This window comes from Trifolium pratense, linkage group LG2, assembly GCF_020283565.1.
Source record: "Trifolium pratense cultivar HEN17-A07 linkage group LG2, ARS_RC_1.1, whole genome shotgun sequence".
In the NCBI taxonomy this organism is placed as follows: Eukaryota; Viridiplantae; Streptophyta; class Magnoliopsida; order Fabales; family Fabaceae; genus Trifolium; species Trifolium pratense.
This window is the reverse complement of record NC_060060.1, coordinates 12,364,733-12,378,908: the sequence shown is the minus strand read 5'-3', so window position 1 is coordinate 12,378,908 and position 14,176 is coordinate 12,364,733. Positions and strand designations below refer to the sequence as shown.

Here is a 14,176-nt window from a genome sequence, read left to right as displayed (position 1 = left end):
GATTCGAGGGTCAAGTATGATGTTAAATGGTTATAGCTCCCTCCTGGTTGCAATTGTAGAATCAATTGTGATTCTCCCCACCAAGTCGAGCATCAATCACCACTCAAGCAACTAACTATCGATTATTATTACTCTTAATTCTTTTAATTTTCTCATTTTCACATTATTATTATTATTATTATTATTATTAATATTATCACATTTTTAATTGAAGGATTTTTTATTTATTTATTTATTTATTTATTTTTTAATAAAATCATTCATATTTTCTCTTTTCTATTCCCATACATACTACAAAATTAGGGTGTGTTTGGCTGGCATACATACATGTGATGTTCTTATGTTATTACTGTGACACCGCACGGACCCTATCCAGCCCGATAACAGTAGCAGCAACAGCAACAGCAACGATGTGAGTGTGCTACGTTTCACTTCAATTGAGATTGATTCACTAAGGAGATGACGATGGCCGCTTCGGCTTTATCCTCAATCATGAACCAACCTCACATTAAGCTTCATTCTCCATCTTGTTTCACTACTCTCAGATTCTTCAAACATATTAACAAACCACTCTCCTCAACTTCATCACCACGCCCTCTTCATCTCATCACCGCTTCTAGAACCTTCTCTATTTCCAACAAATCATCGGAACAACCCTCTCTTCGCCATTTCATCGCCAGAGCTTCTTTAACCGCTTCCCAACTTCAACCCCACCAGTGAGTTCTTATTGCAAATTCCTTTTTGCTTTTTCTTATTATTTATCACAATTTATTTTAACTTGTTTAATTTAAATGAAAGCGAAAACTTTTATTTTTCTTAATGGTGTGTTTTGATTCACTTATTTTTTTAACTTAAGTGACACTGTTTCGAAGGGCGTATGAAACAGTTTAGGATATGTTCATAACTTGATTTTAGCCTATTTGCTTAAGTTCTTCTGCTGCATAACTCAGAAAACAACTTATTACATATATGAAAACAATTTTGCTTTATTTTATTGGAATAACTTCTACATAGACACTTATATGGTAAATGTTTATGCTACAAGTGTTTAATGGTCCTGGCTTATTTTTGAGCTTGTGCGAAACAATTTATGCAAGTAAATAAGCTTTTATGTATTATTATAAGTTTTTCAAGACAAGTTATGAGAAAACAACTTATAAAGATACAATTTTTGTTAGTTAAAACTTATGAATTAACATAAAAGTTTATTTATTTGCATAAGCTATTTTCATAAGCTCAAAAATAAGTTAAATCCAAACAGGTAGTAATTAAGTTAGTTTTTGTTTTTTTTTTAGAATGGATTTTTTATTTTTTTTATATATATAAAGGATCCAAAATAGATAGTATAAGCACAAAGGAACTTAATTAAGTTGTTTATCCAAACAAGGGCTATGTCTTGTAATTTTTGGATATCTTTATTCATTACTTGTTCGAGAATGTTACAAGACCAAGTGATCAAAATTCAATCATTTTTTCTCTTAGGATTGATTAGTAATGAAAATATGAAATGTCTTCACGCATCACTCATTATTTAGGGTATGTTGGAATTGATTTATTTGAGTTTATTTACTGATATAAGCACTAGTGAGACTGTTTGGGAGAGCTTATAGAAACAACTTATAGCATATCCAATTATCTAGGAGAGCTTATATGACAATTGTTTGACTTTATTTTATCATTTGTTGTAGAAATAGCTTTAGACACAAGCACTTATATGACAAGTGCTTATGCTATAAGCACTTAATTAAGTTTTTTTTATTTAATTATGGCCTTAATCATTTGTTTTTTATTTGTGCGGATAGTGTTGTGGCGGATACTGAAGTTCCTTCAACTGGCAGAATATATCATGAGACCTATGGATGTCAAATGAACGTTAATGATATGGAGATTGTCCTGTCTATAATGAAAAATGCAGGCTATAATGAACTTGTGACTGCTCCCGAGAATGCAGAAATAATATTTATCAACACATGTGCCATAAGAGATAATGCAGAAATGAAAGTGTGGCAGAGGCTTAATTACTTTTGGTTTCTTAAGAGGAACTGGAAAGCCAATATTGCTAGTGGAAGGTCGCAATCCCTACGCCCTCCCAAAGTAGTTGTTTTGGGATGTATGGCTGAGAGGTTAAAGGAAAAGATACTTGATTCAGACAAAATGGTTGATGTAGTGTGCGGGCCTGATGCTTATAGGGATTTGCCAAGATTATTGGAAGAGGTTGAGTATGGCCAGAAAGGGATTAACACTCTTCTTTCACTTGAGGAGACTTATGCTGATATTAATCCAGTTCGGATCTCCCAGAATTCAATTAGCGCCTTTGTTTCAATTATGAGGGGCTGCAACAATATGTGTTCATTTTGTATTGTACCTTTCACTAGAGGCAGAGAGCGATCACGTCCTGTTGATTCCATTGTGAGAGAGGTGGGAGAGCTTTGGAAAGAGGGTGTGAAAGAAGTAACACTTCTTGGCCAGAATGTGAACAGCTACAATGATGCATCTGTGATTGAAAAAGAGGCTGAACCAGGGTCCAATTGGAAACTTAGTGAAGGATTTTCCAGTATATCGAAGGTCAGAACCACAGGCTTAAGGTTTGCTGATCTATTGGATCGACTCTCAATAGAATTTCCTGAGATGCGTTTCAGATTCACGTCTCCACACCCTAAAGATTTTCCAGATGAACTTCTTTATCTTATGCGTGAAAGGAATAATATATGCAAATTGATACATTTACCCGCACAATCAGGAAGTAGCACAATGCTTGAGAGAATGAGGCGAGGATATACTCGAGAGGCTTACATGAGTCTTGTGCAAAAAATTCGAAGTATTATTCCAGATGTGGCCCTAAGCAGTGATTTTATTTCCGGTAATATCTTTTTTAAGTATCTTTCTCCTTGTTTTTATATTTTCACCATTCATTAATTTGACCTTCTACAAGTGGGGAGCGTTAATTTCAACTGATGAGTCGACTTATCACATTTACTCGGTGTTTGGTTGGAGGGGAGGGAGAACGAGGATGCAAAAATCTATTCCCACCACTCCTCTCCCCTATATGGGGAATTTGAAAAGGAGAGAAAATGACTAAAAATATTTGTGGACTGTACTGACTAAACTGTCCTTAAAATTGTTTGAAATTCAAAATTAAAACCGTTCTTATATTTGGTATTCCTAACAATTATATTTTTTTTGAACAAGCCAAAATGAGATATATTACTAAAGCTGCTTCAGCTCTCTGGCTTTACTTCTATGCCATGCAATGCAAGTCTCAATTCTAGAACTTCCTGTAGCCAATTTAACTTAAGTCATATCAATCATGGTTTTGGAACTCTTATAAGGGTATTATATTAGATTTTTTTTTCTCTCCCTTCTCCTTATAAATGAATCAAGGGGAGTGAGTTCATTTTCCCTCTTGACACAGAGATAAAACTTCATTAATGTTTCACTTTCTTAGACCTCCCATGTTTCACTTTCTTAGACCTCTTCAATGTTCCACTCCCCAAGTATTTTAGATTCTCTATATAGCAAGTAGAACAAGTTTAATGTACCTTTGGAAGCAGTGTTAGCTTAATTACTCCCTTATAAATTGCATCTGTCATTTATTATAAGCAAGCATACTGCTGGGGGCTAAGCAACTCAAAGCACATTCAGAAAAATTGTCTTTCTATTTTTCAAATGGCATCAAAGCTTCTAATCTAGGGGACTCTACTTCCGCTAACAACTTTATCAAATCACCTGACTATGCACCTTGTGCTGTCAGACTTCGTTTGAAGTTGATTGGGCGTCCACTGCTGTAGAGACCTTTCAATTTTCACCACTGCCACAATTTTTTGGAGTTGACCATGGTATTTCAGGCCTTGTTTGGATCACTAGCCTCCATTGAATCTTATTTAGGGGTTGGTTTCTTTGTTTGACCTCTTTTCTTTAGCATCTATATGTCCCTTCTTAGAGCTGTTTGTTCATCCCTTTGTCCTGTCAAATTTTCCCCAGTATTGAAAGGTGAGGAGATAGAAAGGATGAGAGTTTTTCTCAACAATATGGAACAACCATCAGTTACTTAGTTGTACTACGAATATTCAAGTATGTTTTCACCTTTATTTGGATTTAAATGTTTCAAGAAATCCCTTCTATCATTCTTTGGATTTTAGATTCGGGAGCCCCAGACCATATGATGCCTTGTTCTAAATACTTCTCCACTTACTGCCCTAATCCCAACAATAAGAAAATAGCTACTTTAGATGGCACTTGTAACTTCGGCTGGAATTGGTATATTCATTCAGATTAATCTTTCCATAACCTTTCAAAATGTCCTTCATGTCCCAAAATTCTCCACTAACCTTGTTCCTATACACACACTCACGCACGGTGATTTTTCACATTGATTATTGTGAATTTCAAGACAAGGATTCAGGGGGACAATTCGTCGCGTTAGAGAAGGGCCCTTTATTATCTTGAGGAACCAAATTTGTCCACAACCCCAAAAAAAAACCCTTTCTCACTCATTTGTGTCAGAGTCAGTACTCTCGTAAAGAAAAATTATGCTTTTGCATTGTCAGTTAGGACATTCTTCTTTTGGAGTCATCAGAGCTATGTTTTCATCATTGTATTATGGGTTTAATATTGAGAGTTTTCATTGTTAAGTATGCGAAATTGCAACACACAAGTGTACATCTTTCCAGTTAAGTGATAAAAGATGCACAATTCCTTTTTATCTTGCTCATATTGATGTTTGAGGTCCATCTTCTATTCCGAATGTTTCTTGGGCTCGGTGGTTTGTAACCTTTATAAATGACCATACTCGGGTTTCTTGGATTTTTCTACCGAAGCATAAATCTGAAGTGGTTACTATCTTCTGAAATTTCTGCTTAATGATTAAAAATCATTTTAGTGTGAGCATCTAAAGACTTCAGTCAGATAATGGCAAGGAGTACTTCAATCATGTTATTACTTCGGTTTGTCAGAAAAAGGGAATTATGCACGAGTCTTGTGTCGAAACACCACAACAAAATGGGATCACAAAAGAGAAAATGGGCATATTTTAGATCAAACAGGGGTATTGTTGTTCCAAAAGAATGTCTATCGTCGGGCCTAGAGTATAGATGATGGTAGATTCTTGTTGTACATGATTTGGATATGTATGGAGAGAAAGCTTGTGAAGCACTGGTAAAGTGAGTAGACTAGACAAGGGATAGTCCAATAGGAAGAGGCAAACCAAGGAAATAGGTCAAACTATTAAGAGAAGTTTAGATGTAAGTGTTTATCATTGAGCCTATTACATATCAGAACCTTATGGTATGGACTGATCCATAAAGTCAACTTCGCCTAGTAGGAAAAATCTTGGTGGTTTACACATTTTCAATGACCATCTGGCATATATCTCTTCTACAGGTGTAAAATTTGCACTCCTGAATTTATTAGGAACATTTTAAATAATTTTCCATAAAAAGTCAGAGGTTCTTTTGTTGTTAAAAGAGGTTTGGGAGGGATTGATAAAATCTTTATTGGCTTCATCAAGTTTTTTATTAGTATTATTGAAGAGTAGCATAATAATGTTGATATTCCAATGCCATATGAACCGGCATGTTTATTTTGTTAGAAGTACCAAAGGTATATAAGCTCATCGACAATTTAGATATATCTTCAACCTTGTTTTTATTTCCCACACGAATATTTTACTGTATAAGCAATTACCTCTGATTGCGGTCTTTTAATATTTGCAAATTGCAATTCTAACAGGATTTTGTGGAGAAACAGAGGAGGACCATTCTGACACGTTGACTCTTGTAAAAGAAGTCGGTTATGATATGGCATACATGTTTGCTTATAGCATGAGGGAGAAAACTCATGCGCACAGAAACTATGAGGATGATGTTCCCGAGGAAACTAAGCAGAGGAGGCTAACTGAACTTATTGAGACTTTCCGTGAGAGCACAGGAAAGTGTTACGACGAGCAGGTTGGAACTACACAGCTTGTATTAGTTGAAGGACCGAACAAAAGAGCTCCAGATACTGAGCTCATAGGCAAGAGTGACAAGGGCCATCGGGTAATATTTGTCAATCTACCAATCTCAGACAGGGAAGATGTTAATACAAAGAGAAATCCTGTGGTTGGTGATTATGTTGAAGTTCAGATAACAAAATCATCAAGGGCATCACTCTTCGGTGAAGCACTTGCTATTACTAAATTGAGTTCATTTTACAATAATCTGGAAAGAGAAGCTGTTGCATGCAGCATGTAAAAGTAAAATCTTGCTGCATAAACAGTTTGTTGTCGCAATTTTTGGATATAGTCATTGTAAATCGCTTATTCCTCTGTTGTTGACTAAACCGGAGTTTATGGGAAAAACACTGCAACTACGCAAGGGAGTGAGATTTTGCATTTACCCGCGAAAATGGTTCCAGTGTACCACCGAGAACCCTATTGACAACCCGCAATGCAACATCAAAATCAAATAGCCGGGAGGATTACTGATGTTTGTCTTTAAACATTGGTTGATATAATATAAGTGGGATTTGATGAAGCTCACAGAAAAGATTTAATGTGGCCTTTGAACTAAACTATCATATTAAGTTATTGTTTAAATACAACATCAAAGTTCTTAGGAGTCTAATGTTATCATTCAATAAACTATAATATTGAGTAGTAGTTTTCTATTAGTTTTTGGATCTTACTAGCATGTACTAATATTTAGACACTTATTAAGCCATCAGTTTTTGAATACACCACTTTTTATATTTGGTTATTTAACAAGTGTCTATGTTTACATTGAGAAATTCTCATTGGAAGGTGTATAATGCATTAATCTGTGATCTATATGGCATATTGGCATGCATGATATCAGTGACAGCATGCACTCACGAGTCACGACCATGATGATTCAATTAGGAGAGGGATTATGGTCCTTACTGTACTAGTAGTAGCATGCATTGAAATTTTCAAACAGCATATTGGTCCTCTCCTAGCCCTAGTGTAGGTCTCTCCCTCCCTCCCTCTTTTTGATTCACATGCAAAAATAAAACACTTAATTATTAAGTTCACAAAGTTTGAGTCAAAAGTGTTTCAAAAGAACATAACAGAGTGCAAAAACAGAGAAGGGTGGTGAAGACTGTGTAGTAGTGAGTCAGTAAAGATGGATGCAGACTAGACGAAAGCACTAATAATAATAATAATGATAATGGGAAAAAAGTTATGAAAGATGGAAAAGACGTAAACAAAGTTCAGAACCGTTTCTTCTTCATTGGGCCACAAGGTTTATCTCACGTGCATGCACACTAACTATCATGATAGATTGATAGTAAAGTAGAGAAGAGACACACCTTTCTTGTGAATTTTAACAAATTACACTAACAAAGACAATCAAACTAAATGGTTCAACCAATACTAATATAACAATCTAGTAAGTTTAAGTAAATTCAATCAAGTCAAACTAATAATAATAAGATAAAGAGTAAAGATTGACGGATACACCAAAATTGTTTATTCAATCGGCTTAAAATTGACTGATATATGGATGAGAGAGCAGCTCTCTGATTAATTATCAATGAGTCTTTATAAGAGATATAAGAGTTACAAGACGGCTTGTGCATGAAACAACCTCTGGCTTAGGAAAACACATTGCCAAGGGCGCCTTGCGTTCCAAATGATGCGCCTCACATTTGAGACGGTGGAAAAGTCATTTCTTTTAACTTATAATTTTAAGGCGCACACAACACTATTCTTTGTGATTAATTCATTTCATATTCCTTTGCCGGTTGTATTCATTCCACACATCCCTGGTTTGAATCAGCTCATAGAATCTAATTTCAAGGAAAAGAAGAAATCATACAGAAAAAAGGAAAAGAGAGAAAAAAGCAAACAGATGGGAAGAACTATAAACAATAGGTGGCAATGACATGAGTGAAATTGGACAAGATGCATGCGGGTTATGTCTGTCTAAATGAGTCTTATCTCATCTCATATCTACAATACTCTCTCCTTCTCTAATTATAACTTTCATTTGAAAAAAAGTTGCATCCTTAAATATAAACCTATATGCAAGTTACTATGTATACACTTTTTTTACAACAAACATACACCTTACTAGCTAATTAATACTATTTGTTTTTAATTGATTAAACTCACATGTTTTAAGTGTGGCGAAGTAAAAAAATTAGAGTTCAAACTCCAACCTCTATAATACTATTACTAATTTATCTTATGATAAATAAAAAGTTAATTTCGTATTCATATTACCAATCATAATTTAGAAAGAAATTCACTTGTACCAAAAAAATAATAATTAGAAAGACATTCACACAAAATTCACACATTTAATTAACTAATTTTTCTCATTATATATAAATGTGGTAAAAAAAACAATATACTTATTATGATTAGAGATGGAGAATATAACGGTAGCATGTGTGCCAAGCATGGGCATAGGCATAGGCTCAATTGATATTTTTAATCATTATTAACTTATAATTATTTATTTCAATTAAAATTTGAGATTATATTTAAATTTAATTTTAATTAAAAATATAAAATTATATATATATATATATATATATATATATATATATATATATATATATATATATATATATATATATATATATATATATATATAGAGTCAGGATCCGTTGACACCAACTAGTTTGACACCAAATGTTACACCTCTCAATAACGTTTTAACCGATATAAATTTTATAAAATCCACCGTTGGATTGAAAGTTTACATCATATAGATCATTTGTGTAAAATTTCAAATAAATCCAAAATCATTTGATATGTTATTGAGATACATCAAAATTAACGGTTTTTGTATTTTTTTAAATGCCGTTAATCTTTATGTGTCTCAATAGCATATCAAATGATTTTGGATTTGTCTGAAATTTTACACAAATGATCTATATGATGTAAACTTTCAATCCAACGGTGGATTTTATAAAATTTATATCGGTTAAAACGTTATTGAGAGGTGTAACATTTGGTGTCAAACTAGTTGGTGTCAACGGATCCTGACTCATATATATATATTGGTTACAATTATTTATATATATTCTAATTGACAGTGGATGTATATTGGCGTTGAATTGCCATGACAAATAATCATATGTAGTAAAAAACAATTCATCTATTATTTTTATTTAATACCATTCCTAAAAAATATTGTCATAAGTTTGACCATATCATTTATAGTATAAAATAATTCATGAAAATAATGTAAAGAATTTGGCCAATATTCAATTTGCAAATTTCGTAATTATTTTACATATAAATATTTTCTAACATACTAGTTTTTGTATACATTTTAATTATTTTTTTCAAATATGAATATAAACACAATTGAAAATATCGAGATACTCACTTTTATTTATATGGTATATAAAGTCTAGTCATAAAAAAGAAAATATAGTACTATATGCTTATAAAGTGGATATGGATCTCCAAAGAGAAGTTTCTTCCTAACTATATATTCCTTTCAGAGTACATTTTCTTCTCATCTGAATCTCTTCTATTCTTCTCTTCTCTCATCTCATTCCCAAACAAACAGAAACTATATATGATGATAGATGAATCAACATCAAGTACAATAAAATAGGTATCTAGCTATTATTTTCTTGACCAAAAAAATAAAAGGTATCTATAGCTATTAGTAGCTAGAACCTTTTTCAGAATCATATATATATATTTATGTATCTTCAAATTGTGTGCTAGTTAGAGATATTGAAAAAATGGAATGGTTTATAGGTGTATGTGTGAGCATAATTGTATTGTTAATAAGTTCTTGGTGGTTTGTGATGAAGAAGAAGAAGAAGAAGGAGAAAAATGGAAATAAAATACCAAAAGGAAATTCAGGTTGGCCTTTACTTGGAGAGACACTTGAGTTCATTGCTTCTGGCTATTCTTCTCGACCTGTCATCTTCATGGAAAATCGCAAGTCTATGTAAGCCTTAAAAAAATTCTTAATTATCCCTATTTTTAGTATTTTTTTTCTATAGACGGAAATGGTAAATATTGTTTGAAAACTCGCGCACATAAATAAAAGATTTTGAATTTGAAATTGGGTAATTATAGAAAATATTATTAAGTCTAATAATATCGGCATTGTGATTTGAATCTGAAGTAATATTGTTGAATTTCATCCCTTACCACGCATTGATGATATTATATGATTTTGATTTATGCTTCTTAATTGTAGTATTGCTATTTTTTTTTATTTTTTTTTTGCATATACTCATATCCTTTTCATAGTTTCTCCACGAGGCCAACTACATGCATATGCTCACCAAACATTCCATCCAACATTTTTCCTTTTAAGATATTGTTGTTGGAGTTTTACATCATTGAGGAAACTGAGTTGTCAAAAGTGAAATGTGAATCTTAATTTATTTGGAACAATATTTTACACATTAATTCTCTCTCACATACACATTAATTTCACAGCTGCGACATTTTTTTCAAGCAAATACTTCTAGAAATTTAGTTATTACCAAAGTAAACCACTAGGTTTTGTCTAACGGTGAAGGATTTGGGTAGTACGCTATAGGTTCTGGGTTCGATCCTCAGTTCATTGTAAACAAAAAAAATTACAAAAGTAGTCATGCTAACTAGTGTTTCAGAATACAATAAGAAAACTGAAAAGATAAATTTTGTTTTGAAAAGAACATTTTCTATATTTGAAAAAAATGAATTACGCATGTACCAAAGAAATAAACGAATTACACAATTTTTAAAATCATTTTATTATATTAACTTTCTTACTTAATTAATTAGTAATCCAAAAACACTACTTAGCATTTTCCATACAAAATGAGCATTTAGAGACTCCCTTAATTTATTAATTTTAATCATGCATGCACACACACTTTTTATATTTAAACCCCTTCACCATATATTTTTCCTAAGATTAAGATTTCACTAATGTTATGTCACATGAGAGATCTCTTTCCAGCTAAGATAGATTGCCCCTTGGACTGTGTGGAAGCACAAAATATATAGCATCCATGTGATTTCATCACTTCCATCATAAAACAACTAGCTAGATTTTCATATTATATATATTATTATATTACGTACTATATTCCCTTTCATTCAATAAAAAAATGAAACTTGATTTTATATTCTTTTCTAAATGTAAATGCAGTTATGGGAATGTGTTTAAGACAAATATTTTGGGAAGCAATGTGATAATTTCAACAGATCCAGAAGTAAACAAGGTTATTCTGCAGAATCAAAGAAATATATTTGTCCCTGCTTATCCAAAATCAATTAGAGAATTAATGGGAGAACACTCAATACTTCAATTGAATGGTAACATGCATAAGAAACTTCATTCACTCATTGCAGTGTTTCTTAAATCTCCACAATTTAAAGCTCAAATCACCAAAGATATTCAACATTCTGTCAAACAATGCTTAGCTTCTTGGACCAACAATACAATATACTTTCAAGATGAAGTCAAAAAGGTCCCTCTCTCTTTTTATATACTTTTACTTAAACGTTATTTGTGTCTCAAATTAACAGACTCAGTAACTTGTTAACCAAGTTACCTAAGTTGACCGTAGTCAAATTGTTTAACAACTAGTTAATTTGAAGTAGTTATGTTAGTTTCAGTTAGTTAAATTACTTTTCCCGCCAATCAATGAATAATGATTCACATTGTTAGTTTCACAATCTATTTTCTCATTGGTTTTTTCTTTTATATACAATCTCCTAATTATCTTCTCTTTTTATGCAGATTACATTTACTATTTTGATTAAAGTTTTGATGAGCATTGGTCCTGGTGAAGATTTGGATTTGTTGAAAAGAGAATTTGGAGAATACATCAAAGGCTTGATTTGCTTACCCATCAAGTTTCCAGGAACAACATTATACAAATCCTTGAAGGTCCCACAAACTAAATATATAATTTGTGTGTGTGTGTGTATTATTTATGTTTATTTTTTGATTGATAGAAATATCCTCAATTAGTTAGTGTTAAGAGTCCCACATCGGTTTCCAGATGACCTGGATATATGTTAATAAAGTAGAGGCAATCCTAACCTTACAAGCCGTTTTTGTAGGGTTGAATTAAACCCAACTTCAAATTCTAAGATGGCATCAGAGCCTCCTCCACGATCTATTGGGTCACATGTTATCATGTTTCTGATCGGGTGACCCACTATTTATATCCTCGCACCAAGTCCAATAGTGCTAGGCCGCCCAACTACAAATTTTAAGAGTTAGTTTGTGATTAAAGTGTTTAATTATGTGTGCATACATATGTGCAGGCTAAGGAAAGGATGATGAAGATGGTGAGAAGGATAGTAGAGGACAGAATGAAGCTAATTATAGATAATAATGCAGACCGTTGTGCAGTGAATGATGTGGTGGATGCACTGTTAAGGGATAAGAGTGAGTTATACAACTCTAGCTCAAGTTCAAGCCTAATGGTGGAAATGATTAGCCAAAACATCATAGAGTTTATGATCCCAGGAGAAGAAACCCTTCCTACAGCCATGACATTAGCCCTCAAATTTCTCTCTGACTCTCCTCTCGCTCTATCGAAACTTATGGTATGTTCATAACTTAATCATGTTATGTATTATTTCAAATTATTGATTTTTTTTTAACTTTATCTGGTTTTTTCGACCGATTGTTATTAGGAGGAAAACATGGAATTGAAGAAGCAGAAGACTAATTGCTCAAATGAGTATACATGGACTGATTACATGTCACTGACATTTACTCAAAATGTGAGTCTCCAATGTTAGCTTTCATATATATACAAAATCAGTTGTTAATATAACTTATGTTTCCTTTTACAAAAATGTAATTAGCATTATGTTCATTGATTTCTATTTCATCTTCTTTATAAAAGGTCATCAGTGAAACTCTTAGAATGGCCAATATAGTCAATGGCATTTGGAGAAAAGCAGTCAAAGACGTCGAAATTAAAGGTAGCTTAGTTCACAAGGAAGAGGTAGTTGTATGTATTTTGGTCTTGATGCATAAAAACTAAATACTAATGCAGTTAAACTTTTCTGCATATGAATGTAGGGTACCTAATTCCAAAAGACTGGTGTGTTATGGCATCTCTTACCTCAGTTCACATGGACGAAAAGAACTACGAAAATCCCTTTAAGTTTGATCCATGGAGATGGGAGGTAATTAATCTTCTAGAGCTATATAAGGATCTCATAATTACATAAGCAATTTTATATACTATGTTCTATGCTTGCAGAAAATTGGAGTGGTGGCTAGTAACAATTGTTTTACCCCATTTGGGAGTGGACATAGACTATGCCCTGGATTAGAACTTTCTAGGCTAGAACTTTCTATTTTCCTTCACCATCTTGTTACTACATACAGGTAATATAATAGCTACACAATAACTTTTATTTTGCTTCATAATGTTACAAGATTTTAACATGTGACTGGTTTCTACAATGCAGATGGATGGCTGAGAGGGATGAAATAATATACTTTCCAACTGTTAAGATGAAGAAAAAGCTCCCAATTAGAGTGCAACCCATTAACACCTCATTGGATTAGGCCACCAAGAAAATCTTCTATTGTATATAAAGAGATTTATATTTATTTATATTATACTCTCTCCGGTCTCATTGGTCTCATATATAAGCAACAATTCAGTTTTTAGGCTCATTGTATAGACTAAATTTATCAGTTATTCAATGAACCTGAAAATGAATCGAGGCTTATATGAGACCAGAGAGAGTATGTTTATTTCAACCTAGAGGAGTAACTTTATAGTCGACAGAACAATAAGGTTACCTTTCCAGAAAAAAGTGTTTTGTACTATATATTGTATTGGCACTTGCATAACATCAATATTCAAAGAATAAAGGTGCTTTTGGACCCTATTACAATATTTTTTTAAAAATTGCAAGTGGAGATGATTGAAGCTGACTCTTAGATCTTGTGTTTATACATTACCTTATTTGTTTGATTCCAATGCAACTTTTTGTGGTGGGTACTACTAGGTATGTTCTCCATGTGGGTTTTGCAGTACTCTTGGCCCATGCCATGACACAAACTTGTGTTTCACAACCTCTTCTACTTGCCTTGTGGAACACATTTGTTCTCCATGTGGTGTTTGTTTTGGTGTTTATTCTTGGTGTTCTGCATATATACGGCACATCTGTTACGTAGTTCCTTTTTTTATCAGTCTCTATTCGTCTTGTGCAGAAATCTGGTTA

At 32.9% G+C, this 14,176-nt stretch overlaps 2 protein-coding genes across 2 annotated transcripts; both read left to right on the top strand.

The window, feature by feature from the left end:
* Positions 1-293: 293 nt before the first annotated feature.
* Positions 294-6,734, top strand: LOC123910392 (CDK5RAP1-like protein). Its single transcript, XM_045961490.1, has 3 exons — positions 294-716; positions 1,803-2,860; positions 5,728-6,734. The coding sequence occupies exons 1-3, from the start codon at positions 460-462 to the stop codon at positions 6,228-6,230; spliced, it is 1,818 nt and encodes a 605-aa protein (XP_045817446.1). The 5' UTR covers positions 294-459; the 3' UTR covers positions 6,231-6,734.
* Positions 6,735-9,393: 2,659 nt separating this feature from the next.
* On the top strand, positions 9,394-13,860 carry LOC123910391 (3-epi-6-deoxocathasterone 23-monooxygenase CYP90C1-like). Its single transcript, XM_045961489.1, has 9 exons — positions 9,394-9,920; positions 11,121-11,442; positions 11,715-11,864; positions 12,248-12,532; positions 12,623-12,712; positions 12,838-12,916; positions 13,017-13,123; positions 13,201-13,328; positions 13,412-13,860. Exons 1-9 carry the CDS (start codon positions 9,709-9,711, stop codon positions 13,509-13,511), a joined length of 1,473 nt encoding a protein of 490 aa, XP_045817445.1. The 5' UTR covers positions 9,394-9,708; the 3' UTR covers positions 13,512-13,860.
* The last annotated feature ends 316 nt before the right edge of the window (positions 13,861-14,176 follow it).